The 27,289-nt window shown below is 45.3% G+C and overlaps 2 protein-coding genes across 2 annotated transcripts; one reads left to right on the top strand and one right to left on the bottom strand.

Moving 5' to 3' along the window:
• Positions 1–32: 32 nt before the first annotated feature.
• LOC144138512 (uncharacterized) lies at positions 33–9,684 on the bottom strand. Its single transcript, XM_077670838.1, has 3 exons — positions 9,564–9,684; positions 6,117–6,224; positions 33–2,263 (listed from the first exon to the last, which is right to left on the bottom strand). Exons 2-3 carry the CDS (start codon positions 6,176–6,178, stop codon positions 1,342–1,344), a joined length of 984 nt encoding a protein of 327 aa, XP_077526964.1. The 5' UTR covers positions 6,179–6,224; positions 9,564–9,684; the 3' UTR covers positions 33–1,341.
• Positions 9,685–10,080: 396 nt separating this feature from the next.
• Positions 10,081–24,793, top strand: Mre11 (double strand break repair nuclease mre11). Its single transcript, XM_077670837.1, has 9 exons — positions 10,081–10,275; positions 10,685–10,817; positions 11,570–11,804; positions 11,956–12,081; positions 13,183–13,364; positions 15,091–15,217; positions 17,750–17,927; positions 20,020–20,402; positions 22,665–24,793. The coding sequence occupies exons 1-9, from the start codon at positions 10,197–10,199 to the stop codon at positions 23,013–23,015; spliced, it is 1,794 nt and encodes a 597-aa protein (XP_077526963.1). The 5' UTR covers positions 10,081–10,196; the 3' UTR covers positions 23,016–24,793.
• The last annotated feature ends 2,496 nt before the right edge of the window (positions 24,794–27,289 follow it).

Below are 27,289 nucleotides of genomic sequence, written 5' to 3'. Positions count from 1 at the left end.
GAAAATGCAGGTGCCACAAGAACATCAGTGGAGCAAAAAAATTTATTCAACAGAGTATTGCACCACAAAAACAAACAAACACATATGCACTGCATATCACGAAAGTGCATGTAATGCAACAGTCTGTATGCCTTGAACAGGACTGCAAGATAAGATATTGTTAAACAATTAAAAATATATGCACTGCATATAACAAAAGTGCATGTAACGCAACAGCCTGTATGCCTTGAACAGAAAGACAAGATAAGGTATTGTTAAATAATTAAAAATATATGCACCGCATATAACAAAAGTGAGCGTAACACCACAGCGTTTAAGCCTTGACCAAAATGGCAGGACATGAGATTGCTGAAAAATCGAAAATATATGCGCTGCATATGTACAACAGCGTTCATGCCATGGTGAGGATAGCAGGATACGAGGTCGTTCAAGTTAATGCAAACTGCACCTTTTCTTTCTTTTTTTTTTTTTTTCACCTAGCAAATGTAGATGTCCTCACAAAAACAGATGACCAGAATGCAGACTGCAAGTGATGCATGAGTGACTAAAGTTTCAAACTAAAGTTAAAATTCGTGACTATGTGAAGTTAAAAAGCAGCTAGATGACTAAAGTTCGAGTAAAAGACTAGTATTTCAGTGAAAATGTAACACATGCACCGTACATATTACCACACCAACAGCATCCTTCATTCTGAAAAGGTGAAAAAATAAAAAGCAGCTAGATGACTAAAGTTCGAGTAAAAGACTAGTATTTCAGTGAGAACGTAACACGCGCACCGCGCATCATGCTTCATACCACACCAACAGCATCCTTCATGCTGAAAATGTAAAAGCAAAAATGTTGAAGGGTACAATAGGAGATTGTCTATGCATGTCTCCTTGGGAATTCTAATCGCACAAAAACAAAACAGAATACTAGTAACTAACAAGAAAGAAAGAAATGCAATGGACTTGTATTGCACGACAGCTAAGAACGCCTATGTGATAAGCTTCGTCAGAGTGCTTTCCTTATCACTGATAGGTGTAGCAAAGTATGGGAGAAGCAAAACACTTAGTGTTCTCCCCTCATCCGGTTCAAATACAAATGCTCGCATCACACGCAACGAATGGAGCAAATGACACGTGTGCCTTCAGAATAATACCCCACTTATCACGGGCAAATGAATGGAGCAAACGACACTTTCAGAACTCAAACTCGGGACATCTGAACCTGGTTGGGTTGGCATTTTTGATTAGAGTCACGACTAGACAGCTTCAGACAAACACCACTAACGTCTGAAAACCTAATTGCCATTTTTGATTAGAGTCGTCACGACTAGACAGCAGCTTCAGACAAACACTGCTAATTCTCAAAGTCCCCAAAGCTAGGCTCGGGAATCCACACCACCCTACAGAAGATGACTCCGTCGTCCGGATCGCCCCAGTACTCCTTTTCGACAATGTGCTTGCCCCGCGGTAGCTGAGGTCGTCCGGGCACAACTCTGACGATTGTTGGCTCTTCATCATCGTCCCCCCCTCTTCCAGATTCAGTGGAGTTAGAAGCGACGGTGGGTTTCGATTGTGACAGATGCCCGCCGTCAACCTCTCCGTGATGCTCATTGACGTCAGGGTTGGATGACTCTGAGGCCGAACGTGCGATGTTGGTGCGTTTTGATGGTGGCCGCCCGCGCCGCTTCGTCCCTCGGCGATGCTCAGTGACGTTAGAGGCTGCGCTGGTGACACGTCTCAACGGCGGACGTCCGCGTCGTTTCTCCCCTCGACGAGGCCCTGAGCCCCAACCTGTGACGACGAACCTCGACGCCATGCCGCCTCCACGCCCACGCCCTCGCCGGCCCCATGCACGGCCGCCGCCCGGTGGCCGCCCGCGGCGCCTCGCCAACACCGACGGCAGACTGCCGAGCGCAGCGCCGGTCTGCGCAGTGGCCTCCATGGCCGCAGCCATGAAGCTGCAGCCTGGCCACGGTCCTCTCGGCTCGGGAGTCAGAACCGAAGGAACGGCGTCTAGTTTCAGACCGCGCGGGCGCCCGTCAACGTTGCCGATGAAGTCGCTCTGCGCAAAGTGGCGGAAGCAGACGAGCGGATCGATCGGATTGTCCGCTTCGTCCTTCCAGACGAGCGCCGATCCGAGCTGAGCCAGCCAGGCTTCGCGGAGGCTGGCCTCGGTTTCCTCGTTGGGGAGGTCGAACAGCCAAAGGGCGCATGTGTCTGCCATCATGCCGTAGTTGGGGCAGCTGCCAACGCAGCACCAGGCAGGCTCGTACCTCCTGAAAACAGAATGGGCGGGCAACATATAAGCACCACACCATGCCGTGCACGTTGAAATTCGTTATCTCACTCCGACCAGAACCACTCAATATACATCAGTTGCGAAACTGCCCGTAGACCCCGTGAGTCGAGAAATTAAACCCAGTTCCACCCAGTGTAAAATTTGCTAAAACAACAGAGCTTGTGTCGGCTTGAACATCAACGAGCGCTCGCACGAAAACGGTAGCACCAGCAGTGTGCAAATTCAACGGTTTGCGCAAAAAAATTCGGAAGCTAAATGACAGTAGTGGGAGGCTCCCTCCCTCTCTCCCTCCCCTAGGAGAGGAACTGGCCCCTGCGAGACCACTGCGCCATCTAGTGGTGGGTCTGGGAACCAGTTTCTGCAAGGTCGCCGGCAGGTCTGGGAACGTGCTCCTACCACTGCAGGACGCACGACCTTCAGCAGACTTACAAAAAGGATCAACCTACAACAGCTCCGGTGTTAAAAGCAGTGTCCACCAGAGCAACAGCAAGCCCTGGTGCAACGAGCTCTGGACACAGCTCAGAATCGCGGCCTCCTGGACTTGGGAGGCCGAACACATCCTGGTGTGCAGAGTAAAAGTTCGTTCCTCCTTCTTCTCCAGTCGGCCCCTGGGCTGGGGGCAAACAGGGGCAAGAGTGGGGAAAGATGACTAGCTTGCCATCTGTTGACAGAAAGTTGACGCAGTACACTTACGGCTCCGGCCACAAGTCATAAAGGGAAACACAAGCAAACATTACCCATGTTAACGTTTCCTAACTTGAAAATCAAGCTTCATTTAGCAAGTTTTGTTGTTAAAAATAAATGCTTAGCAAAGCTCAGTTTTTGCCCTTGAAGGGTGACGAGCAATACACCTTCCTCTCAGCTTAGACGAAGCAGTCGTGCTAGCCAGTCCAGATTCTGAAAAGAAGTTTCACAACTGGTGTATATTGAAGAACTGCAGGCTGCGACATCTGCTGCGCTAAAGGTTCTTTTGCACCCCAAAAGGATAACTGAACGAAAATAGCAAATTCAAAGCATACTGTTGAAACTCCACAAAAACAAAAAACAACAAAAACAAAAGGACAGGAAGCAACAGCAAGAGACAGTGCAGGGTGCTTTGGTGGGGTCCACTGCTGCAATGGAGCCATTTTTGAGCAAGCAACAACAGTGCCAAATTCATTTTTGTCATGCATGAGCTACAATTCAGCAGCAGTGTCTGGCAGTGAAGAGTGTTGGAAACTGCACTCTGGGATTTTTGGAAAAAAAGATTACGCAGCATTCACTTCCAGTTTTCGAAGCAAGCCTTAATGAAAATAATCAGCTATGCCAACGTGACCCGAGGCCAGCAAGTTAAATTTGGGCATTTTGATGGACAAAACGTTACAAAAACAAGGACAAAAGAAGAAATGGACAACGCAGCACTATCCTTGCTTTTCGAGTGCTTTGTTCACTGGGATGAATACACACCAACTAACCCGGTGGTCTGTACCACTGCAGCAAATCTGAACACTGAACACATTAAAAAGGCGTAAAAATGCATCTTTAAATGCCAATTATTTTGCCAATTTTTGCTCACGCAAATCCATTAAAACCAATTCCAAGGCTGTTGAAAATTTCACATTTAACGAGGCTAAATGAATAATAACATTTGGCATGCTTTCACGGTTCTTATTATATTGTAAAGTTATCACATTGATTCCTAATTGTGTATAAAGCCTACTTCTACAAACATCAAAAACAAAATTTTGAATTTTTGACCATTTCACTTCTAGCAAGGTAAAACTAATTCAATCTGGCACCAACGTGCTTTCAATCCCTTACATCAAATCAGTTTCTTTCTATGAATGCCTCAAAACTACTACCAGGATTTTTTTAAAATGACATTGTTACCAAGATTAAACAAATAATCTGAAATAAAACAAAGTTTCCAAAACTCTCACATCTCCCGGGCTCGAAAGTTCATCTAATTGTTGTCTGTGCCCTTCAATTTCTTAAAACCAATACCAGGATTTTTACAAATGTCCACTTCATTTATTTTTAATGGCGTCTTTAAAGGAGTAGAGACATGAAAATTTTGTGTTACATTTTTCTCACAGTTATATAGTGCCTTCGAGCCCTCTAATGATAGATTGACACACTAGATTGATGAACGTAGCATAAATACTAATTACTCGCAGCTCTGTTCATTCGTTTCGGTTTCGGTGAAGCGAACTACAAGGCAGCCACCATGACAGGAAGGAGGCGCATTTGGCTCTACAGGAAGGCTCTACACCATGACTCTACACCATGACTCTACACCATGACAGGAAGGAGGTGTATTTGGCTCTACAGGAAGGCTCTACACCATGACTCTATGCCATGACATGACTCTACACCATGACTCTACACCATTTGGCTCTACACCATGACAGGAAGGAGGCGCATTTGTCTGTGCGCATGCCCAGACTGGCATCGGCTGTGATGCTGGGCGTGCAATTTTGTTCTGATAGTGTACAATTTTGTTCAGGTTGAAAGAACTAGCCTTTTATAACTCACACAGCTCAATTTTGAGCCATAAAAGACATTTTTTTAACTAAGAATGTGCAAGAAATATTGAAATATGTTCAAATTCCGTACTACAGTGACGTAATAAGGGCAGGAGAGACGTAGTATGGGCCAGCGCAAAACACATGGTAGTCACGTGTGTTGACTGGTGTTAGCATCCAAGTGATACAATTAAACAAAACTACCGCATTTATTAGATTATAAGGCGGCCACAATTATAAGGTGAGGGTGCAGTTTGGAGAGTAAAAAAAAATCTCCAGATGTATGTATATATATACACACACACATGCACACACACGCACACACACACACACTGAGCTTTGAATATAAGGCGGGGTATGACTTGAAGACTACGGATTTTGGAAGAAAAAAAAAAAACCTCGCCTTATATTCGAATAAATATGGTAAAGGCCCACTACATTCACCCACTCATGTTTCGTGGCGGTGGCACTGTCAACGGCTGCTCATTGCACAAGGAAGATTCTGTGATGCCGCAGAGATGTTGCCGGAAAGTAGCTGGGAGTTGCCGCTGCTTTATACATTTCCTTAATATCTCAATTATGTTTGAAGTCGGCGATAAAATTGGTATTAGCAAAGCAGACGTTTTGAATTGAACTTGTGTTTCGTCTTCTGCCTTCGTAGGCAAAATGGTCCAAGTCAGCTGCAGCTGAAAAAAGCCTCCAAGCACGCTGGCTGCCAGTGGCTCTATTTTTGCCCCGAAAAAGTTCAGATCGAGAGTTACATTCTTCATAGCAAGAGTCACATTTTGGGAGTGGGGGAAGGGGGGCATTTCGACAACGTCTGCAACTGCCGTAGCTTGCCCATCATGCTGTTCTCCCCTACCCCTACTGTTCTCAAGCTGAGGAAGCTTTCTAGCTCATATAGGTTGTATTCACTGGTGAGGCACGCATGCAGGCAACCACATGTGTGCGCCGTCACTGGTTACGTCGGGCTCCGCGGGATGGCGGCACTTGGACGTGCTAAGCACACGATTTGTGTCGGACGTTCCAAACTCTACCCCACCGAACGGAAAGTAAGGCCTCGACTCCAATGTGAGTGAGATTAATAACATCTCTGTAGACACCACCATTGAGAATCGAGTTGAAACGGAGCAGATGACGCACGCCGGTGTTTTTTTTTCTTCGGCGTGCGGGCGCAGCGGCACAAGCCGCGCCCTGTCCGTGGCGCATCGCCCATGTCCGTGGCCGTTTCCAGTGTTGCCGAGTGTAGAAATTGACAGCTAAACTTTTCAATGAATACCACCTATAGTGTGGCTGTGAACAAGCTATGCGATGCGATTTTCTCACCTCGGTGCCCTAAAATCGCCTTTGCCAAGGAACATCGTTCTCGGTCGGGCAAGGCGTAGCATTGAGAGAAGACACGTCCACTCCACAGGATGGTGGTTCACGAGTCACCTGCGAGTCGACACAACAAAGCGAGAAACCATAACCGTGTGAAACAAAGTAAAACAAAGCATGCCAGAGTATAAAGGAGATGGAGGTTTGGGGGGGGTGAGGGATAGAGAATGCTTTACTGCTTAGTCCAGCTTCCCTTATAAAGTGAAGCAGGTATTTAAGAAGTTAACTATTAGGTCAACTCCACCTCATTCCAGCCAGTAGGGAAAAAAAAAAAAGAACACTGGAAGTTCATTTGGAGCCTGCAAAAACACAATAAACCAATTGGAGCCAACTGCACTTCCAAATGGTCCAATTGTGTTTTTGGCGCTTCCAATCAGACTTGCAATGCTTTTTTTTTTTTTCGGCTTGGATTAATTCTAGATCACCGGCAATGCCAAATGTTTGCAACAAGCAAAGTTTCAAACACAAAATGGACTGCTTTTACAATAAATTACCAGGCCTTGGGAATTCTACAAATTGTCCGCAGCGCCCCAATTAGCCTATACATAATTTTCAGCGCCCCACATGCTCAGATTCTAGTTGCCAAGAACATCTACTATTTACATTAAGATCTTTAAATATCAAAAACAAATGGGGAAGCGGGAAGCATTTAGTAATAAGTAGGAAGTTGGTGATCAGATTATAATTTGTGTGGAGACAGCTCTCAGTAATTTGACAGCATTTCATTCGGTTGCATCATAAACAGATGGAATTTAGGGGTCTTGTGAAGGCGTAAAACTACAGATTTTTCACTTCTGTCAGTTAATTTCCCAGTTTATTCAATTGAATATTAGTGGTTACCCCACACTACCTGTCAACACCTGTCAGGATTGCATTGGCAAGAATTGACTAAAAATTGTTGAATTTACAAGTGCAGACAAACTGCAAGTACCTTGGACCAAGGATGAGAATTATAAACAAATGTTGTATCCATCAGTAGCAAGATACTTGGCACCTATTTACGGTTGTCTCGACAATCCCCCCTATTTTTATTTTTTCATATATCTTGGTTAGATAAGGAATGAGTCAAAACAAAATAACTCACTTTTTAATGCATGAATCTAGCCAAAAATTTTTATCCAAAAGGTTTTAGAGCATCAATGAAATCTTATGCAAAATTTTGATGAAGTTATATGTCTTGACACTTTAATTAAAGAAAATGTGCCACACTGGAACTACCAGCCTGCATAATTCGAGTCCTCCATTGTATCACAGATGCACAGCCACTGTTATCATGATTGCGTGCGTGGTGTGCCTACATTTTCAGATGCTTCATTCGACCATCGTTAACTCACTCTCCTTCAAAGCTCGCAGAAACGACAGTATTTGGCACACTCCACGGCTTCACACCTGAAAATGTGCAACCAGGCTCACTTGCCAGAAATGCAACTATATTTACTCATTATTAAGTATTTAAAATCGAGCAATACAGCGAGTAGGTTCATGGTTTACAAAGTCTACATGGTTTACAGGTTTACAAAGTCATTAGCGTGTGCAATTACAGTTGTACGTGACTTGAGCGGTGACTTTTTGTTGCAGTGGATTGGAACCACTGTTCAGCCTTCGATGCAACCAGGCCTATGCTGACACGGAGAGGTAGTAAGGAACTTGTCTTAGTGCTTAATTTCACCTGTAAGCAGCTCTTGTGGCACGCTCTATTGTGCAGCATGTTTACTAGAGTAAAAGCTCGTCAATTCCAACTCCAGGGGGACGCCACCGCAGTTCGTATTAGTGAAAGATCAAATGAACGAAAGCGAAGCACAAAAGCCATGGAATTGTGGAGAAGTAGAGCGTGTCAGTAATTGAACGCTTGAAAAGTGCCATGATTGAAACTTGCCTTCCATCTATCTATGCTTGGAGGCGAAAGGTAGCACTTTTTTCTCTAACGAGTGAATTAGGAAAAGGCCCCCATTTCGCATGCTCCAAAATGGATGAAGAGACGGGTAGCATTCCATCCGGCCATAACTTCCGAGCGATGGCCGCACTGGCGCGTAAATTTGTCCACCACCTCATTGTGGTCACTGGCAGCGACAGGTTCTATGCTTGACCTAAAAAATGATGCCCAAATTTGTCAGCACGCCCCACACCCTAAACTCATGTCCAGTCGACAGCTATGCAGTACTCCTTGCAAAATGTCTGCTATGGGGGCTTTAGACTGCATTTACCCGATTTTTTAACTTCTCTTTCTGTTTTTCTCTCCTTACTGGAGGCGACAGTGTAGGCAGTGGGGCCGTTTCTCTGGTGGCGCTTAGTTCGAATTATGCCTGGCTTAGGCCCTTCGCGTTCAAATTAACGGGATATCTTTTCAGTACATAGCTCTTCTATGGAGACTTAGTAGGACCAAATAGTGCAGTTCGAATTATCCATAAATTTGAATGATTGAAGTTGGAATTAACAAGCTTTCACTGTACTATTTCAGTATGTCGGCTGATGTTTAGTGCGCTCTATGCTGTTCTTTTTTTTTTTTTCAGTGGTTTTATAATATTACTCAATTCTATTGAAAGAAATATAGAAAGAGACAGGGAGTGTACACATATATTTGATGTTCTCATTATTACAGGATAACTAATACCAATTGGGCTGCCAAAGAGTTTCCCTCTTGCATTGAAAAGGGATTCGGGCATTTTGTTTCATCCACTTCATGTTGTAAAATCTGATTTCTTGTCTATAACGTTAATATTACACTATTATATGTTAATATTAGCCTAATTAGCAATTTGCTAATTATATAAAAATATAATTTCTCGTCGTTTCTTGGAGTCACGGAGAAGAGACAACTTGGTGGCGCGTATTGTACAAAAATCCGTTGTGCCTGCCGCCCGGTTTGCGACGCGACAAGAGAATGGTGCGAGGGGGAGGAACGCTTATGGAATAAAATCACGTCCACGTTAATTAACTGATCGACACACGCGATCCGTGCTGAGGGAAATGACAGCTTCTGTGCGCGCGGCGTGTAAATGAAGATAAATGACGTCTTGCGCACACAATTATAAGCAAAAAAGGAAAGGCGGCTAAACGAAATTTGAGTGGATTCTTATATCCAGCGCTCCGTTTGCCGATGTAGCGCCTCATATTGCGTTTTGGCGTTCACGATGCTTAAAATCAGTTACGTGACTTTGGAATAGAGAAATTATGTTCTTCTAATTTGATGATTTTCTTACTTGTCACAGAAAACAGACGAAGTGTGACTGCGCGTTCATTCAGTGAACGCTGTCATAGTTGGTACGCGACCAGCTCGATTTCGTGTACCCGCACAGATATTTAACACGGACACAGATTGCTACGTGCATACCTTTCAGCAGCAAGTTTATAATAACGAGCCCGAAAGCATGACTCAATACTGAACTAGTTTCTTACCGCTTTCGCTTTTTGCAATTCTTGGCGCGCTTGGCTCCAAGCGTGCGCCGCCCATTGACGTACTCGTTCCCAGCATTCCTGTTCAAAATCACCGCCGCCTGACCACTACGGCAAAGTAGTGTCAACACAAAGAAGTTAGTAAAGTTCGCTTTTTATAATAAATTTCTTGTTTTAGCAAGAAAAATAAAATAACCAGTAACAAAAATGAGGTTAATTGTCGTTTGATAACATCAAAAACTACAATATAAGTGACGCAAAAGCCTTCTTTTGAGTAGGTAGTGTTGGCTAAAGTTGGGAGCCGAAACGACCGAAACTGACCGTGGCGAAACTAACCGAACTGCCGAAACCACCTAGCTTGTTTATGAAAGAGAAAAAAAAATATATAAATTGTAATTTTTAGTGGGGACAAGAATAAAAAATTGTAGCAACATTATTTTGTAACTTGTACTAGTGAAATTAATGGCAGCACTGGACATGCGACTGCAGAGGTGTTTCAATGGTTTCAATGCGTCTAGTAACTACGTTAGCTGCGGCTTGTTCAAGGCCGTCTGTCAAGATTTCGCGCGGTTTGGCGAAGTTGGAGCCGTTCGCAATTGTGGATTCCGCGAAAGCTTGTTCCCTTAAATCTATGTTATGAGTTCACCGGACGCTTTTAGATTTCTTGTGGCAACCGATCTACACCTCGGCTTCGAAGCGAAAGACGCCGAGAGAAGTAAGTATCGTGCAAATACGTACTGCGGTCCATCTTCATTCACTGCACGTTGCCACAAATGCATGAAAACAAAGTGTAAGTGCGCCTGAAGGATCCGTTGAATATATCTGTTAAAGATATCTGCTGAAATTATGACCTTCGAAAAGAAAAAAAAGAGGCGTCAATGATCTTGAATGCTGCGATGTCATTGCGCGCGTTGTGTACAGACCACGACCGGTCGTGGTAAAAACCGACTGTTGATCGCAGTCGGTGCGCGAAAAAAAAAGACCACAAGTTCGTTTTGCGTGAGTTGGTCGCTATGATCCCTTGGTTCGTTCAAAATATCGGAGAAGACGAAATTTAAAACGTGTTTTTTTTTATACAGCAAAGTGTTATTAACGCTGCTGCATTTTTTGTTCCTTCTCCGCAGAACATGACTCCCTCAGGACGTTCGAGGAGATCCTCCAAATCGCCACGCGTGAGAAGGTCGACTTCATTTTGCTCGGCGGTGACATGTTCCACGAAAACAAACCCCCTCGTTGGGTGGAACACGAAACTTTACGGTATGTTTGTGTCTAATATCGCCGCTGTTTTGCCCGCTGCGCAAGTTGACCCTTTCGGGGGACCCTAAATTTCGCCATGATCGAGATCGCTACTGCACGCAGAACTTCAACTCTGTGTACTTGTTTCTTTATTATAATTAAGCATCGTGAAGCATGTCGGCCAGCATAGCATCGAGAAAAAAAACACCCCTAGAGAAAATGTTGCTGGTCCTTGCTGCTTTACGGCCAAATTCCCAACTGGTGGTCCCAGTTTGGACCAGCTGGGACCAGCAGCGCCCAGCTGGGAATTTGGCCATAAACCAGCAGGGACCAGCAACCATTTTCTCTAGGGACCACTGATCAGTGTTAGTTAAATGCACAAGCCGTCACCAATACCTCTGAGGGGTGATGTGCTCAATCGGAGGCGATAATTATCAGCTTAGACTGAGGACTTGTTGAATGTCTAGCCTCGAGCAGCAAGCTGTAGCTGTTGTAATCTGATCCGAAAGCAGATAGTTGTTGCTGTTGTTGTTCCTTCACTGACTGCACATACCTACATGGGGGATTGGCCAAGAAACGGGGTAGCTTTTTAGGTCTAATACACCACCTCATAATACTTTACAATGGGTATGCATAATTTAAGCAGAGAAGCGGCCATGCAGTTACATAAAAGAACTGGACAAGAATTAAGGATTCATGTCATAGTCAGGTGCTGGTTTATGTTTGACATTGTGTCGTAGTTCGAAGGATTGACAGTTCTTTTTGTGATGCAGGTTGCTGCGGCAGTACTGTTTGGGCGACAAGCCAGTTCAGTTCGAGATCCTCAGCGACCAAGCCGAAAATTTCGGTGCGTGTGCGTTTCCGAACGTCAACTACGAAGACGCCAACCTCAATGTCTCGCTTCCTGTGTTTACCATTCACGGCAACCACGACGACCCGACGGGATCCGAAAACCTGAGCATTGTCGACATCCTAGCCACGTCGGGGCTTGTCAACTATTTTGGAAAGGTAATAATGTCCCTTGATGCCTTCTTAGTGCTCGTGTCAGCCTGGGAATTGTCGGCCCCATTCAGTGTGCTTTTTCATTTTTCTTTTTTTCTTTTTTTCCATTCCGACTCAGTTGTCAGATATCTGACAGCTAGTACCTCCCCTCTTGCAGGTGACAGACCTGACAAATGTGCGGCTGTCGCCCTTACTCCTTCGCAAAGGGCGCATGCTTCTGGCACTCTACGGTCTTGGTTGGATCCGAGACGAGCGACTACACCGGCTATTTCGTGAGGGAAAGGTGAGACCAGTGGCTACCTTACTTTTAATTTTATCAGCTACAAACACAAACATGCGGGTGCGCTTTTTGAAGCAATGCTGTTAACAATCAGAGTTGTTCAACGTATGGAGTTAGGAAGCTCCCCATGGTCATGTACAGGGTTCTCCCCAGAAAATTTTGGGAGGTGGACATGTGTGTGGGGGGGGGGACATGTGTGGGGACATGTGGGGGGGGTGTTCGAGCGCAATTGCACAATGGAAGCGCTGCGAGAGTTTATTTCTGTGTTCTCTACCACAAGAATGCCATGAGCTGCCCCCCTCTCCGGGAGAGAGCGCGCAGCTTCCGTCATGTAGTCTGCGGTTGATTTGAGAGGGAACGATTATGCATGATTTTCACTGCTTGTAGCTTCGGTGATAGTGGACGGATTTTTATAATTCTTGCGGGAGGAGATTGCTGGGACAATGGACTTTATGCCAAAATACATTACGAATAGTCAATGGTAAGGGCTGCAGGGTCCCTTTAAAGATGCAAAACAATAACGCTCGCCAGACAGGGGGTTGGAAGTCATGGGAAGATGCTGCCTCTGTCCTGCAGCATGCAACCGGTGGGTGATGGTGATGACAGTAGAGGAGGAGTAGGCGGCTGAAATCCAGTAAGAGGGAACGAAAAAGAACACTGGCAGGACAGCAGGTCGGAGGAAGATGCTTTATGGCGCGCCACAAGTAGTTGCAATAAAACGAGACACACACACACAAAAAAAAACTGCTAAAAACTAAAAAAAAACTAAAAACAACATCTTTGTTGTTTTTTAAAGTGTTGTAAGAGCTTTTACAGTTTTTTTTTTTTTTAGTTAGCAGTTTCTTCTGGTTGGTGTCTCCGTTTTATTGCAACGTGTCTCCTGACGAGACTGGCTTTTGTCAAACCCTCAACTTCAGCAACGAGTGGTTGTGGGTAATGATGGGACGAATGATACAGGAAGAAGAGACGTTTGAGGCACAGAAAACGTATTGAAAGGGCAGAACAAGAATGCTTGCAGAAATAGAAGGTGCTGCTACAGTGGGATACTAATGGCTGGCGGGGTTGGCACCGATGATGATGATGACGATGATGATGGTGTTTCAGGTGCGTATGCTACGTCCCCGCGAGTGGACGGACAGCTGGTTCAACCTGCTGGTGCTGCACCAGAACCGGGCCAAGCACGGCCTCACCGACTACATCCCTGAGGGTTTCCTCGATGAGTTCCTCGACCTCGTTGTGTGGGGTCACGAGCACGAGTGCCTCATCGACTCCGAGTGGAACGGCAGGTACCACAGCATGACCTCGAGGGGTCGTGACCCCTGCATGACCTCGTGTGGTAGCAACCTCAGCGGACCTCGCAACAGTCACATTCAGTATTACATGAAGTTGTTACACCCGGGCTATGAGGCGCACCGCAGTGCTGTGCTACAGATTAGCGTAGACTGCTTGGGGTTCTGTGATGTGTGCTTTTGCTTTTGACTTGGTGAGAAAGGTAGTCACTTGACTTTGGGCTCAGCAGTGTGACACATTAGCTGCTGGGCCACTGCTGCGGATTACAGGATAGGCACTTGCCATAGTAGTGCTAATAGCAGGCGAGGTGTGAGTGAGTTTAGTGGGTCTAACTCAAGTGTGCGGACTAAATTAATGCTGGAATACATTCGACAATGTTCGGATGAAAAGAAAACAAATTTCACGCATTCTGAGTTAACGCAAAACCCTTGAGTACGGTGCAACAGTTCATTGCCGAGATGTTGCTTCAACGGGTTGGCTCCTACGTGAGAAATTTTGAAATTTTATAAGTGAGCATCATTTTCATCTGAGTTTCGACCTCCTATTCTTATAAACAATGCTGCCGCAAGTTATCCTGTATCCCAAAGGAACAAAATATCTTGTTTCATTTACCTGGGGTTGTGCGCTTCTTTAGAGTAGCTTGGTCGCTTGTTCTACGGTTCCAGATGTTGGAGTATCCGGTTAAGAGGGACACTGGTCTTGAGGACGGCAAATTTGCCAAAAAATGAATTTCCTGTATTAATTTTATCTGCAGTGTATAGGTCTCAAAGAATGTACCTGCAAAATATTATATCTGTACCATAAGTATTTACAAAGCTGTTGCCCTTTGAAGTTGCCCAAGTGACCACTTCTGCATAGTCTCCAAAAGTCATGCCTTGTTTTCTCAGAACCAGTTTCTTTTCCCACGAGGTCAGCTGTTTGGTACAATATCTCAGGATGTACTGGTCACATTTGTATCGTTTTTGCTGCATTCGAAAGCTGATGAAGTGAACAGTGCAGTTAAACCATGGGAATATAAAATTTATTTTTGCTAGCACAATTTTTGATGCTGTTCGTTTTACAAAAACATTGGTTGTACCGCTTTCACCAAACACGAGCTGCGCTTGTCCACACTAAAACAAGCGCCAGCGCGCGCCGCTGTCAAGCTGCCCTGAAATATGTTAGTTTATGTATCATTTTAGTCATGTTTAGCATGTTGTTTGTCATGTTAGTTTATTTCAAACCGGTTTTATTTATTTGACACTTCTTTTTTAACCATTGTTTGATAACTTGACGACAAGAGATGTCAACATCTCCTGTCGCTTGACGAGAGGAGACACCGACAGCCTGAGCCCCTAAGGTGCTTCGCTCTTAATTAACTTCGTTTAACCTTTTCACTCGCGTTGACGAGTATAGTCATCATGAGATTTTCTACCAAAATGACTGATGACGACTATAGTCGTCATCTGTCATGACGCTACACTTGTTATTGATCATTTTGGAGCCCTGACGACGCTTTTTCGCAAGACACTGCAGTCAAGCCACCTACGACAATCTCTTTTACACAATTAGAGAAATGAAAGAACGTTATTTCATCAGAATAATGGTGCCGTTTTATCAAAAAAAAAAAAAAACTCCGCAAATTGAGCGAAAAACATTTTTCGGTAAATTTAGTACTTTTTTTTTTATGGTGCAGGAAGGGTGTGAGAGAAGTAATGGTGCGTTGTTCTTTCGACGTTGCAGGTTTTACGTGATGCAGCCGGGCAGCTCGGTGGCCACTTCCCTGTGCCCGGGGGAGGCTGCCCCGAAGCACGTTGGCGTTGTCGAGGTCACCATGAGCGAGGGCAAGAAGTCGCACAAGCTCACCAAGGTACGCTGGGCGGCGTTCGCACCTTCTACTCTACAGAAGCGGTGCCTGAAGAGCGAATAGTATTTTCCTCAAGATGTTATACTGAAATGGCGTGCATTGTAGCGTTAATTGCAACCGGTATACAGTCTAATCCCGCTACAATAAAATTGACAGAATGTGCGAAAAATTTCGTCGAAGCAGAAATTCGTTGAGGCAATATCTGCCTCAACACACCACAGGAGGGCAAGAAAAATAACCTCGAAAAATTTCCGCATTATTGGCAACATAATGCAGTGTTTAGAAAAACGATTGATGCGCAAGTGTTCATTTGCATAACAAACAAATGTATTAGGTTGGGTTGCAGAAATGCAGTCGCAAAACGTATTGCTGCATAACAAGGCATATCTATTGAGCTGATTACTTGCGCTGCAGCTCGGCCGCCAAAAGACCTTTCCCCGCCCCCCCCCCCCCCCCCCCTCCACCTCGCTTGTGGCAGGCAGGAGAGGTGCCGTTCTTATCGTCTGACTAGGCGCGGCTGCAACTGACCTTCGCAGGCAAGTTGCGCGTGCTTGCATTTTTCGCCAGTGCGCGCTCGTGAGTAAGATAGGATGACGCAGGTTCAAGACTAAACACGAAACCATTATTTTTGTTTTTGACTTTGAACAGCTGTAGCAGGAAAACTGCAATGACAGCTGCTCACAACGCATACATGACGGCGCCGTGCCAGCGACAGAGCACATTCGCATGATTTCAACTGGATATGGATTGGCTGTAGCTCCGGTTGGCAAACCGGGCCTGCGCCTAATGTAATACCCCTGCTACACTGGGGTCCAAATGTCATTTGAACCAAATGTCATTTAACTCAAATGGGTTGCTTCAAATGCCATTCAGAATCCGCCGTGCTACACTACAATTTCGATGGCATTTGAAAGATTTTACAACTGTTCGCTGTGCTGTAGTGGCGCTGTTGTTGCCCCATTCCGTTTTTGTACACTAATACAACAATCAAACTTAGGAACAGTCCGAGGCAGTAAAATGATATCAAATTAGAAGAGACACCAGTTTTGACTCTAATTATGGCGGTCTTGCGTTGTTTTTGTTTGTGTTTTTGCAACTGACCCACTGGTTTTGAGAGTATGAAAATTAAATATGTTGATTTCGTATTTTAAGTAAATAAACAGTCAACAAAGTTTGACAAACAACAATATTTTGTTTGTTTTACGTACGGAAGTATTATATTTTTTATTGCCGATCGAAGACGCTGCGTCCGAGAGTGCTGGAAATGGCATTTGAAATCTTAAATGTCTCTCTCGGTGCTCATTTGGCTCAAATGTCATTTGAGCCAAATGGCATTTAAAAACCTAGTGTAGCAGCACAACTTGGCATTTGAGCCAAATGACATTTGGTTCGAATGACATTTAGACCCCAGTGTAGCAAGGGTATAAGGACGGCCAGCCACATCGTTATCACCAGCAAACAACGGCGTCTATTAATTTGTTTTCATTTATGGGCAGTAGCGTGGGAGCGCAGCGCACGTTTTTGGAGAAACTGAGCGCCTTGAATGTATAAAAAGTTGCAGATAGCCGGCGTTATGTTTATTTTATTGTAAAATAATTGCTCAAATCAAGCACCAATCAGCGAAAATTTCGTTGAAGCGAAAGCAAGCCAGACAAATGGTTTGTTGTGGCGAGGACTTTTTTGCATTGACTTCTATGGCTGGGTGATGGGGAATTGGAAATATTTTGTTGAATTGGAAATTTTGTTGAAGCGGTCTTCGTTGTAGCGGGATTAGACTGTAGTACCATTCCTGACAAAAAGAAAAATTCGGTCCTGTCCGTTCTAATGGGAGAGGTTACGCGTTTTTTGGAGACGACTTTTAGTGGACGCATTTTTTGAACGCCAGCTGGGTGCGTGCTTTCGCCAACCCAGCAAAAAACCAAACATCCATATTTAAGCTTTCAAGTTTTAATTTTAATTTTAACTTGACTTTACAAATTTCCCGATTTATTTCTATGTCTCACTTGTGGCAGTGTTTGGAAAAAACTCGCTGCGGGAAAGCCAACTTTGCACAGTGGATTTCCACAGAGGGCATATCAATCACACACCTCACATACACCAGTCACATATAATGGGATGTCTTTATGTGCTCAATGGGCTCTACTGTGGCAGACGAATGAAGTTTTGCAGACAAATGGCAGACGAATGAACAAGAAAACGAAAAGAGCCAGCTTTGGCTTGTAGCGGATCCAGATGGCTCTGGCACATGTTTCCAACATAGATTGTGAAATGGCCAAAAACTGTAGTCGTCAATGAGAATGGGGTGCATTATTGCACATTTTAGGCAACTTGAATTTCAATATTCAATTGTAATGTGAGTGTCGGCTTCAGGTGTCAAAAATGAGAAAAAGAACTCTCGTCGCAATAGAGTAAATACGGTATCTCTGTTTCTTTCTCTATGATTGCAAAGTGTAGTTCACTTGAGTATGAAATGCAGTCGATCCCTTGCGAGTTGTGTGGGACAACACCTAGAGAACGTCCCTCCCTACTCACCAGTTCCCCCTGAAGACGGTACGGCCCTTCTACATCAAGACGGTGTCCCTGTTCGACCTGGATGAGAAAATTTCCGCCATGGGCAAGAGGGCACAAGGGAAGACCTTCACGGAGCACGCGCTTGAGTTCTGTGCCCGACACGTCGAGGACCTCATCGAGCAGAGCGTCCGAGAGCATTCCGGTAATGTGGCGAGAACACGCACAACTCATTCTTTTTTTTGTGCATGCATGCGTGAGTGTGGCTTTGCTCTGGTGTGCTCTGGGTTGTGGCTCCAAGCCAAGGTTTGTTGATGACATGGTGTACAGCCAAAATGAGACAAGGCCAACTCAACTGCTTGTAACATAGTGGGGCTTATCAGCTGCGCCCTGCTTATGTGCATGAGAGGCATACCCTATGCAAACTCATCCAAACTCTGAAAGAAAAGAAAAAATGCTCTTATTGAAACACGTGTGGTAGTGTTACAAGTTGAGGCGATGCGGGCGTCGTTCATGACGGAAATACAGGAGAGTAGCATAGGCATATATGCTTCCAATGTCATCTTCTTGATCTGGCCACTTTGCGGGTTGTCTGCGTAGGAAATTTGGAACGTGACAAAAAAATGGGCCGCGTATCTTCTCGCCTTCCTGCAAATGTAGTCAAAAGGCGGCAGTCTTTTGCGGCGTCTGCCACATAACAAGGTGTTGCGCTGCTGAGAACGAGGTCGCGGGTTCGATTCCCGGCCGCGGCGGCCGCTTTTCTGATGGAGGCGAAAAGCAAAAACGCTTGTGTGTACGAGATTTTGGCGCCCGTTAAAGATCCCCAGGTGGTCAAAATTAATCCGGAGCCCTCCACTACGGCGTGCCTCATCGCCTGCGTTGCGTCGACGCGTTAAACCCTGCAATCAATCAAATCAAGTTTACTGGATTCAGTTCACTTTCCCCACCTTCGCACTGCTGGCACACCGTCTATTGGGGCCTTTTGTTACTGTTTCACTTGGCGTTCAAGCCATAAACGCAAGCTCTTTTTGTATTTCGGCGTTAAAGTATTGCTGCTAAAGAGTTTTTACCATTTGTAAAGATTAGACTCCATCACCATCAACAAAAGCCGACTGAGGTCCACTGCAGGACGGAGGCCTACCCCATTGACCTCCAACTGCTCATTTCCTGCACTGCTTGAGTCCACAGTTTACCCCCGAATTTCCTTATTTCGTCCCTCCATCGAGTTACTGGCCTTCCCCTTCTTCTAGACTTATCTCTTGGTACCCACTGTGTTACCCTAATTGTCCACTGGTTGTCGGTACGTCTCAGCACATGGCCAGCCCAAGTCCATTTCTTTTCTTGATCTGTGCTAAGCCTATTTGAAAATGAAGGAACACTGCTAGTATCAGTTTTGGCTTTCTGTTTTGCTTCAAACATGCCTAATGTTTTCTTTTTGCTGAACAGTATTAACAAGTAAGATTTGGCAGTTTGTAAATGTTTTGCGTGTATAAAAGTCTCGTACAAGTCTTCCTTTTAACTTCTGGCCAGGTGGCTGAGTCGAGAGACGCAGACAGACAGACAAAAGTTTTTGCATTTGGGTAGCCCAAGAGAAACGGTCATCTTTAAAATAGCTGCTACCTGTGTAAAGTGTACTTTGCTTTCTAAGGTGGACCATGGAATGCACTCTTTGTCACTATGGAATCTATCGGAACAGAATGTTGTGGTTCATTCTGTATGAGGGGACTTTGTGACATACAGCTCTAACTTTGCAATTCATGCAGTATTGGCCACAGTGCTGCTTCATAATGTTGCTTTACTAAGCACTGGGCTGTCACTGCCTTCGTTGTCGTCGTAATCATCATCATCATCATTTTACAGCACTGCGACTGGTTTTCTGACAAAGAAAGGGAAAAGTAAAAATAGTGGTGTGCACGAGGTTTCAGTGCACGTCAAAGATGTACAGATTGATTGATTGATTGATTGGTTGGTTGTGGGGTTTAACGTGCCAATGCTTCATAGGTGACGAGGCGCGCCGTAGTGGAGGGCTCCAGGTTAATTTTGACCACCCGGGGATCTTTAATGTGTGCCAAAATCTGGAACACGTGGGCGTTTCTGCTTTTCACCTCCATCAGAAACGCGGCCGCAGCGGCCGGAATCGAACCCGCATCCTCGTGCTCAGCAGCACAACGCCTTAGCCACTCAGCCACCACGGCGGGTCAAAGATGTACAGGTGGTTGTAAATAAACATATAGCCTCCCTCAGAGCCCAGGTACAGCTCTGTCCCGTAAAGTAACGCAAGATGTTTCCACCTGTAGGGAACAGCCAGCAGCCGAAGCTTCCGCTGATTCGGCTCCGAGTGGAGCACGGCAACCAGCACGAGACGTTCGGCCCCCACCTGCTGGCCCGCCAGTTCCCGGACAGGGTGGCCAACCCCCGCGACGTGGTGCTCTTCACCAAGCGGCGGGGGGTCAGCGACCGGGGCGAAGGGGCAGTGGACCTGAACCGTCTGGGGGAGGTTGCCAACCCGGAGGCCTTCGCGCGGTCCCGCGTCGAGGACCTGGTGCGGGAGTACTTCGAGACGGTGGACGAGGACATGCACCTGACGGTCCTGACCGACGCCGCTATGCAGCAGTCTGTGAACCTCTTTGTGGACAAGGACGTCACGGATGCCATCATGGGCGCCGTCAAGATGCAGGAGGTGGGTGGAAGTTCCGAGTTGTGCGTGGTTATTGGAAGTGCCATTCTTGGGGTGTATAGCAGTAACCACATGAAGTGATTTTTGCAAGCGACACAATGAGCGACGTGACAGTGGTCCGCAGCCGCTCGCCCCCTTCGCTCGTCAAAGCAGCCGAGAGCCATGGCGTGAGCGACCGAGGGACGTGGTGTCAGTGTTCCCACACTGCGCTCAGTGGTATGCTGATTACTTACAAATATGATTATCAAAATGAGCACGGCTGCAAGACTTTTTTACGCGTGAATTTATCACGAAAAAGCGATATAAATGTATTGCAGCTTAATCGCGGATTGTACTTCTCTGGGGTGCACTCTGCCGCTGTCCCCTTCATCCCATTGTCTTCCTAAGGCAAAAGTTGCGCCCCTTAAACGGCTTTACTATTGGCTAGTCGCATAGGCCACTTCCTGGCGAGCCAGAAACGAGCGAAGCAATTCCCTCTGCGGCGAAAAGTAGTTTGTTGCTGGTTGCATCGCTCCTTGTTTTGCTTGCAAAATTGCTCCATGCAATTAGCACTTACAATGCAACCCCGCCTTCCCTGCGCGCCATTATTTATTTTTTACAGCGAAGGTGTTTGGGCTAGCTGCCCCTTTTTATTGCATGGGGGCGAAGGGGGTGGGGGGGGGGGGGGGTAGTGAATAATTTTTTTAAAGGAAGGAAAAGAAATGGACTGAGAATATTATTGAGCTTTCAGGGGAGTTTACCTGTGTTCAACGCAGTCCGGGGGTGGGAATGGTGGGGGAAATAGGATAGGATAGAGAAGAGTAAAGGTTATAAACGTGAGGAAAGAGTAGAGAAGAGTAGTTCCCCTGTGGTCGATTTGGTCGCACACAAGATATCTCGAACACTGCTGGCTGGCGTCATGCTGCGTTTGGGAGACGAGAAGCCTCGATGGGGACGGTGAAGCGTAGAGGCGAGCTTGTGGTGGTGAGGAGCAAAGTCTGCGGCGGTCCCGACCGCTTTGGAGTTCGCTGGATAGGAGTGTGGCCGACAGACAAGTGCCGAGGAGCAGGAGATTGCACTCGGCGGCCCACACCAACAGAGCGAAAGCCGAGCAACATCCAAATCCAGGGCGACCGCCTGCGCGGACAAGCTCCGAAGCGATGACCAAGCTCCTTTTTATTGCGTGCATTGGCCGAGAAAGGCCACTCCCCGCTTCCTCACTTTGGCACACAAGTTGCCCTCCAGCCACCTGTTAATGCAGGCCGATAATACAGCTAATAATACAGGTGAAAATTTCGCTACAATCGTCATCCGTGCTACTATGTACAGTGGGTAACTAGCAATTTAATAGTCAATTAGTAGTTAAGTAGTGGTTAGCCAATGCTAGTCGTAAATCTCTTCTGGCAGCACAGTCGGGAGGGCGTTTGCTGCACTGAATGTTTCGAAACGGCCGCCATAAATGCACCCCTCCCTGTTGGTACAAGAAGTCTGGCTCATACCACGATGGTTGGCACGAACTGTAACCAGGACGATCTTTGGCAGTGTTGATGTCGAAACGACGCTGAGTGCAGGGTTCCAGTGTTTATGCTGAAATGGGGACATGTATGCATGGTTTTTGTTGCCCGTGCCCTTGAGGTTGAGAACTGGAATGTGAAACTGACACCGTATTTTCGCGCGTATAACCCCCGCCTCTGCATATAACCCGCACCCCCACTTTCCGTCGACGAATAAAAAATATATCCCCGCGCATTGCCCGCATATTTTATACTTAAGAGGACAGACCAAACCTACTACTCAAGCAACATTACACATTTGTTTATGCAAAAGAACTTACCTGGCTGACTTGCCGCATACATTTTTTCATGTTGGTATATTGTTGAGATGTGTGTGCGAAATAAGCACTGTCAATGGGATAACAGTGGCTTAGTCGCTATTACTGTTGTTGGGGCATCACGGCCCAACACGCATTGTGGTCAAGCTGCACCAAAGGAAATACTTCGCATATAATCCGCACCTCTACTTCACTCCTGAAATTTTAGCATTTTTGGTGCGGGTTATACCCGCGAAAATACAGCAGTTTTCCTTATGCTGTATTTAATCATTATGCACGCACATTATGAACTATAGTGTCACTATGCACTGATCTGATTAAAGTTGGATGAGAAGAGCAAAAATTTGGTATTAGCGTTTCATTAAGGAATTAGGAAGCCAATTTAAACAGCTGTGCTCTTTAGATTTTTTTTTCGAAATTTCAGTGTAAAATTTATTCCGCCTCTTGTCTCGTAGGCTCGAGCGCTAGGCGAGCTGGGCGACGTCTCCGAGGCCAAGCTGGTTGAAGAGATCTGCCACCTCAGGACTAAATTTGCTACCCAACCTGACATCAGCGCCGATGAGATTCAACAGCGAGTCACCAGTCTACCAAACCGTCGTGAACGAAACTTCGATTCGGATTCTGATGAGGTCAGCCGAATTGAGGACGACGATGACATTGACGACGTCCCACCGCCAACAAGGTCGCGGGGGCGGGGTGCGTCGTCTGCAAGAAGAGGTCGTGGAAGAGCCCGGGCAGCATCGTCTTCTGCAAGCTCCCCTGCGGCGTCAGGGCGTGGAAGGCGTCGAAAAGGAGTCAATCTATAGTTTACCCTTCATGAGAAGGAGTTTTGTTTGTGTACTTCTTTTCTTAATGTGCTTTGAAGTGCCTGCGGTGCAGGCTCGCTGAAGGTGTCAGAAAGGAGTTAATCATAAGTTTACCCTTAATGAGAAGGAGTTTTGTATGTTCCTTTTCTACTTAGGTGTTAGAAGTGGCTGCGGTGTAAACATGCACGGGGCATCAGAAAGGAGTCAGTATGTAGTTTACCCTTGTTGAAAAGGAGTTATGTTGAAAACTCCCCTGCTTCTCCAGTGTTTTTATAGATGGGGGCAACTAAACTAAGTATGTGCCTTTGTGGGGTGGACCTTGGTGATGTTGACCAAAGGTAACAAGACTTATTTTATCTTGTGCTGTTTTGTGGACTTATCTGCATTGCTTGTGACAAGTCACGGAAAAGTCCGAGTAGCATCGTCCTGTGTAAGCACTCCGATGTCAAAAGCTCGTGGAACGCCTAGAAAAGGACTTGAGCTTGAAATGAGAGTCTAAAACGGGCATTAACATGGACCCCTTTGTGCGGTCATATTTATGGGTAAAAAATGAACAGAGCTAAGTTCATATGCCTCTAATATGAGCCTTGGGCTCCTGAGTGACTCAAGTTGGGAGTTGCATCAACACAGAGGCTTTTTGTTTATGAAAATGCTTAAGGCCTTCTATAGCTTTATTGTTGCAGCTAGTTTTTTTACATTGTAACAGCCACAGTTGCCACCTCTTTTTTATGTTGCAAGTGTTATGTGTACGGTTTGAGTCAACTCTGTTATGTTATTGATAACTTTATAGAAAGAACACAACCTCTTGAGTATAGAATTTAGTATGTGTATTTTGATGGCACAAAGAACCAAATGCCAAAAAACTGTTTTTTGAAGTGTTATATGGCTAAAATACTGTATAAACGTGATGTGCTTAAAAGTGTTCTGTACAGGTATATTGCTTTTCATTAAGATGCACTGCCATATAAGCGGCAATGTGGACACCCTTAGTGCCACCCTTATGTGTGAAAAATACAATTGTAAGTACGAGTAAAAAAATTGTATCCAGGCTGTCTGGCAATAGTGCAAAATTTTTGTTTTGGAGAAGTTTAAAGAGTCTCTAGTGTGCACTTACTGAACATGAATTATAAACCTGGAACAGCAATTACTTCCCAGCAACTTTAAAAGGAAAAAAAATGAAGGAAGCCCACACTAACGCTCAAGACTTGTAGCGCGAGCTGTATGCAACCTTCACAACCATCACAAAGGTTCAAGTCTACAATTGCAGCCGATTTGCTTCTTCTTCGCTGCCGCAACGACCTTTACTCCATCATTGTTGCTATAAAGTGGGAGCTTCCTTCATTTTTTTGGGAGTGATAATCATTGGACACCACCTGGGGCTATTATGATGCGTCTTTCTCGCTACGAGCAAGTATTGCCACGATTGCAGTGAACGCTGGAGTTCTTATTTTGGCCTTTCTTGGCCAATCTTTCCAAGCGTGTATGCTTCGCTTGACAAACGTGCGCAGGGGACGCTGGGCAGTTGTTGCGAGGCACGCACACACGAGCGGTAGGTATGCGCGGCCACTGCGAGGCCCACGCTCGCGTGTGCATGCTTGGCAATTTTTCGGTATTTTTAACTGCGGACACGAAAAATTGTTTTGCTAAACAGCTTTCGCTGTTTATCATTGGTATGTACACCTGGAAGAAAACAACATGGAAGCCAATACAGGTCTCCATCCCTTTTGGAACTGTTTTATTATGAAAATGAACCATTAAATAAGCAAAGTCTGAGCCAATCACATGTCTTCCTGCAGGGATGCATCTGCAACTGCAGCTACACAAGAAAAGGCAAACAAAATGGCGCTACATTTTTACACAGTGCGGGGAAATATGGTACACTTTGGAGAAAAATGGGTGTTTGCGATATAAAAAGGTGTTTACAACAGCATAAATAGGTGTGGAGGAAGTATACAAAGGTTTAGCATATGCTTTCTTTTTTTGCCAAACTTAACGAGGGCTAGTCCCTCGCAACCAAATGTCCAAACTGCTTCCCCAACATAATCCTGAAAAACATTTTTTTTTTTTTTGCTGAAGTAGATTTAATGAACAGTCCATTCAGCCTAGCTTTAGTCAGAGAGAAAGTACCGGTAAACAGATGGCAGCATTTTTTTCCCCTATAACGACACGACCAAAAACTGAAAATCTCCTGGGTACGACAAACTTTTTCAGCAACGCTTACAAAATAATGCAAATATTCGCTTGATAAAAATATTTGTGGCAGTGTTCCTACAAATGGCATCTCCTTCTCCGTCGATACAACTACCATGGCACACACTCCTCTGAATAAAAAAAAGGCAAAAACAAAATAGAGACAAAAACGCTGCTGCCTCGATTTAAATCGAGTGTCAAGTCCTTCATTCACTTCTCAGACTAGCTGTTGAATTCACCGTGAATTCACACTGCGAAGCAAGAGTCAACTATTCTGGGCTTTCCTGAAGCTCGGTGGCAGGCCATGCTTACAGCATGTCCAGTGAAGCGGTGCATTGTCACCCGGACAGCCATAGCCGCGGCTACGGCTCGGCTACGACTGCAACGAGGAATGTGGCTCCCAACCACTGTGCTTTAGAGTGAAACAAATTGGGACAAATCCCTTAAAACAAAAACATGGAACTGACCTTTCCTTATATTTAGCAAAAAGCTACAATGAAGTTCTTGCTATGCAGGAAGAGTTTGTATTGTCACCTTTCAAATGCCGGGCAGTACTTGCTTAGAACGAGACTGTTAAGTCTGCTGGCCGTATGCACTCTCGGAGCCTAAGCGAAATGCGCCGAGTCGAAAACTTTGATACATGGGCATTTCTGCCACTTTTCTTTCTAGCTCAGTTCGGCTGACCGCAACAGATGACCCCGGATTGTGCTTCTAAGGTGAAAAATAAAACATACACGGCAGATTCTTTTTTAAGCTCGCAGAGTTCACAACATGACAAAAGCTTGTTGAACAGTTAAACAGTTTCAGTCAGTTTCCGAAGGCACAAGTGCCTCAGAGGAAAGTATGTAAGACATGGTTGGAAGGAGTAGCCTCACAACACAGTCCAAATTAATCACCTTCTGTCCGCAACTACTTATGTGACATGAACACATTATGTGTGCTGGCAGTTTTTAAAGTGGCATTTCAAGAGTACACATTAATGAGCATTAACACTTGTACGAAGCATTAACATTCAACTCCTCTCAACAGCCTCATGTTGTCGCCACAGACCCGCCACCAGTACTCAAACAATGCGCACCTCTCAAATCACAGAACTGAGAAAATTATGCTTAAAAATTGCCTACACAAAGCCGGATAACGCTTTTTTCACTTCTGTAGCATAAAAAATACCTGTAACAACACAAACTAGACATGATTACCTGAACAATTTCTCAGTGTAGTTTGTTTTAAATCGCATCTTGAAAAGTTCATACAAACTGAACAGTCACCAGCACTCGGTTCACTCAACATGGTTCTACAAAAATCTCTAGCCTGGCCTGATTGACACGCAACATCCTACAAAACTAAGGCACCGAAAAGATGTCGGCCCAACCCGGCTTTGGATTGGCTTTTGTCCAAACACTGGCAGACGTGCCATAATGGCAAGAACCTTCCAAGTAACACTTCCCAAACAACCCTAGCCTTTTAGGGTCTGCCCTGAGCACTGCAGTGATCCAGTTTGTCACAAAAAACAGGTGCAAAAGCTTCCGAAAACTGTCTCGCAAGAAGCAAGCCGCAGAATCCACATTACAGGCGTGCAAAACCAGCGTTGTGAAGAGTCTGCATTGTCGAGGCGTCAGTGGGTTACCGGTACCGTGGTCCTTAACTCAGGGGGGCGATTCATTTAACACATAACAAACAAACAAACAATTTTTTTTTCATACTTTTCCTGGAATTTTTGTTTTTGTTAATCTTAGTTTTGAAAAGCCCTGTTCGAGTGATGTTTTGAATCAAGACTGAAAAACAGCATAAGGGACAGGACAATGCGAGAAACGACAACACGTCCGTTGAAACTGCTAACAGAATGTTATCACCTAAAAAAGTTAACGAAATGAAGGAACTGAATAACTGTAAAAGAAGAATAAGTTGACTAACTGTTTAGTTAGAAGCAGACGCGAGAAACGACAACACAGCTGTTGAAACTGCTAACGGAACGTTATCACCTAAAAAAAGTCAATGAAAAGAAGTAACTGAATGACTGTTAAAAAAAAAAAAAAAAGAAGCTAGACGAAATGTTCAGTTAGCATTATAGGCATGAAAGTGTT

Source organism: Haemaphysalis longicornis, unplaced genomic scaffold (assembly GCF_048455015.1).
Source record: "Haemaphysalis longicornis isolate Haplotype H1 unplaced genomic scaffold, Haemaphysalis longicornis Haplotype H1 scaffold_5, whole genome shotgun sequence".
Classification (NCBI taxonomy): Eukaryota; Metazoa; Arthropoda; class Arachnida; order Ixodida; family Ixodidae; genus Haemaphysalis; species Haemaphysalis longicornis.
The sequence above is the reverse complement of the archived record's forward strand: the minus strand, read 5'-3'. Positions and strand labels throughout refer to the sequence as shown.

Bases quoted from the DNA above. Each gene is read 5' to 3' on its own strand.
- Mre11 (XM_077670837.1), top strand. From the start codon at position 10,197: ATGAGTTCACCGGACGCTTTTAGATTTCTTGTGGCAACCGATCTACAC. The intron at 17,928-20,019 runs GTAATGTGGCGA...TTCCACCTGTAG, and splicing joins GAGCGTCCGAGAGCATTCCG to GGAACAGCCAGCAGCCGAAG. The intron at 20,403-22,664 runs GTGGGTGGAAGT...CTTGTCTCGTAG, and splicing joins GCGCCGTCAAGATGCAGGAG to GCTCGAGCGCTAGGCGAGCT.
- LOC144138512 (XM_077670838.1), bottom strand. From the start codon at position 6,178: ATGCTACGCCTTGCCCGACCGAGAACGATGTTCCTTGGCAAAGGCGAT. The intron at 2,264-6,116 runs GTGAGAAAATCG...TTCTGTTTTCAG, and splicing joins GGCGATTTTAGGGCACCGAG to GAGGTACGAGCCTGCCTGGT.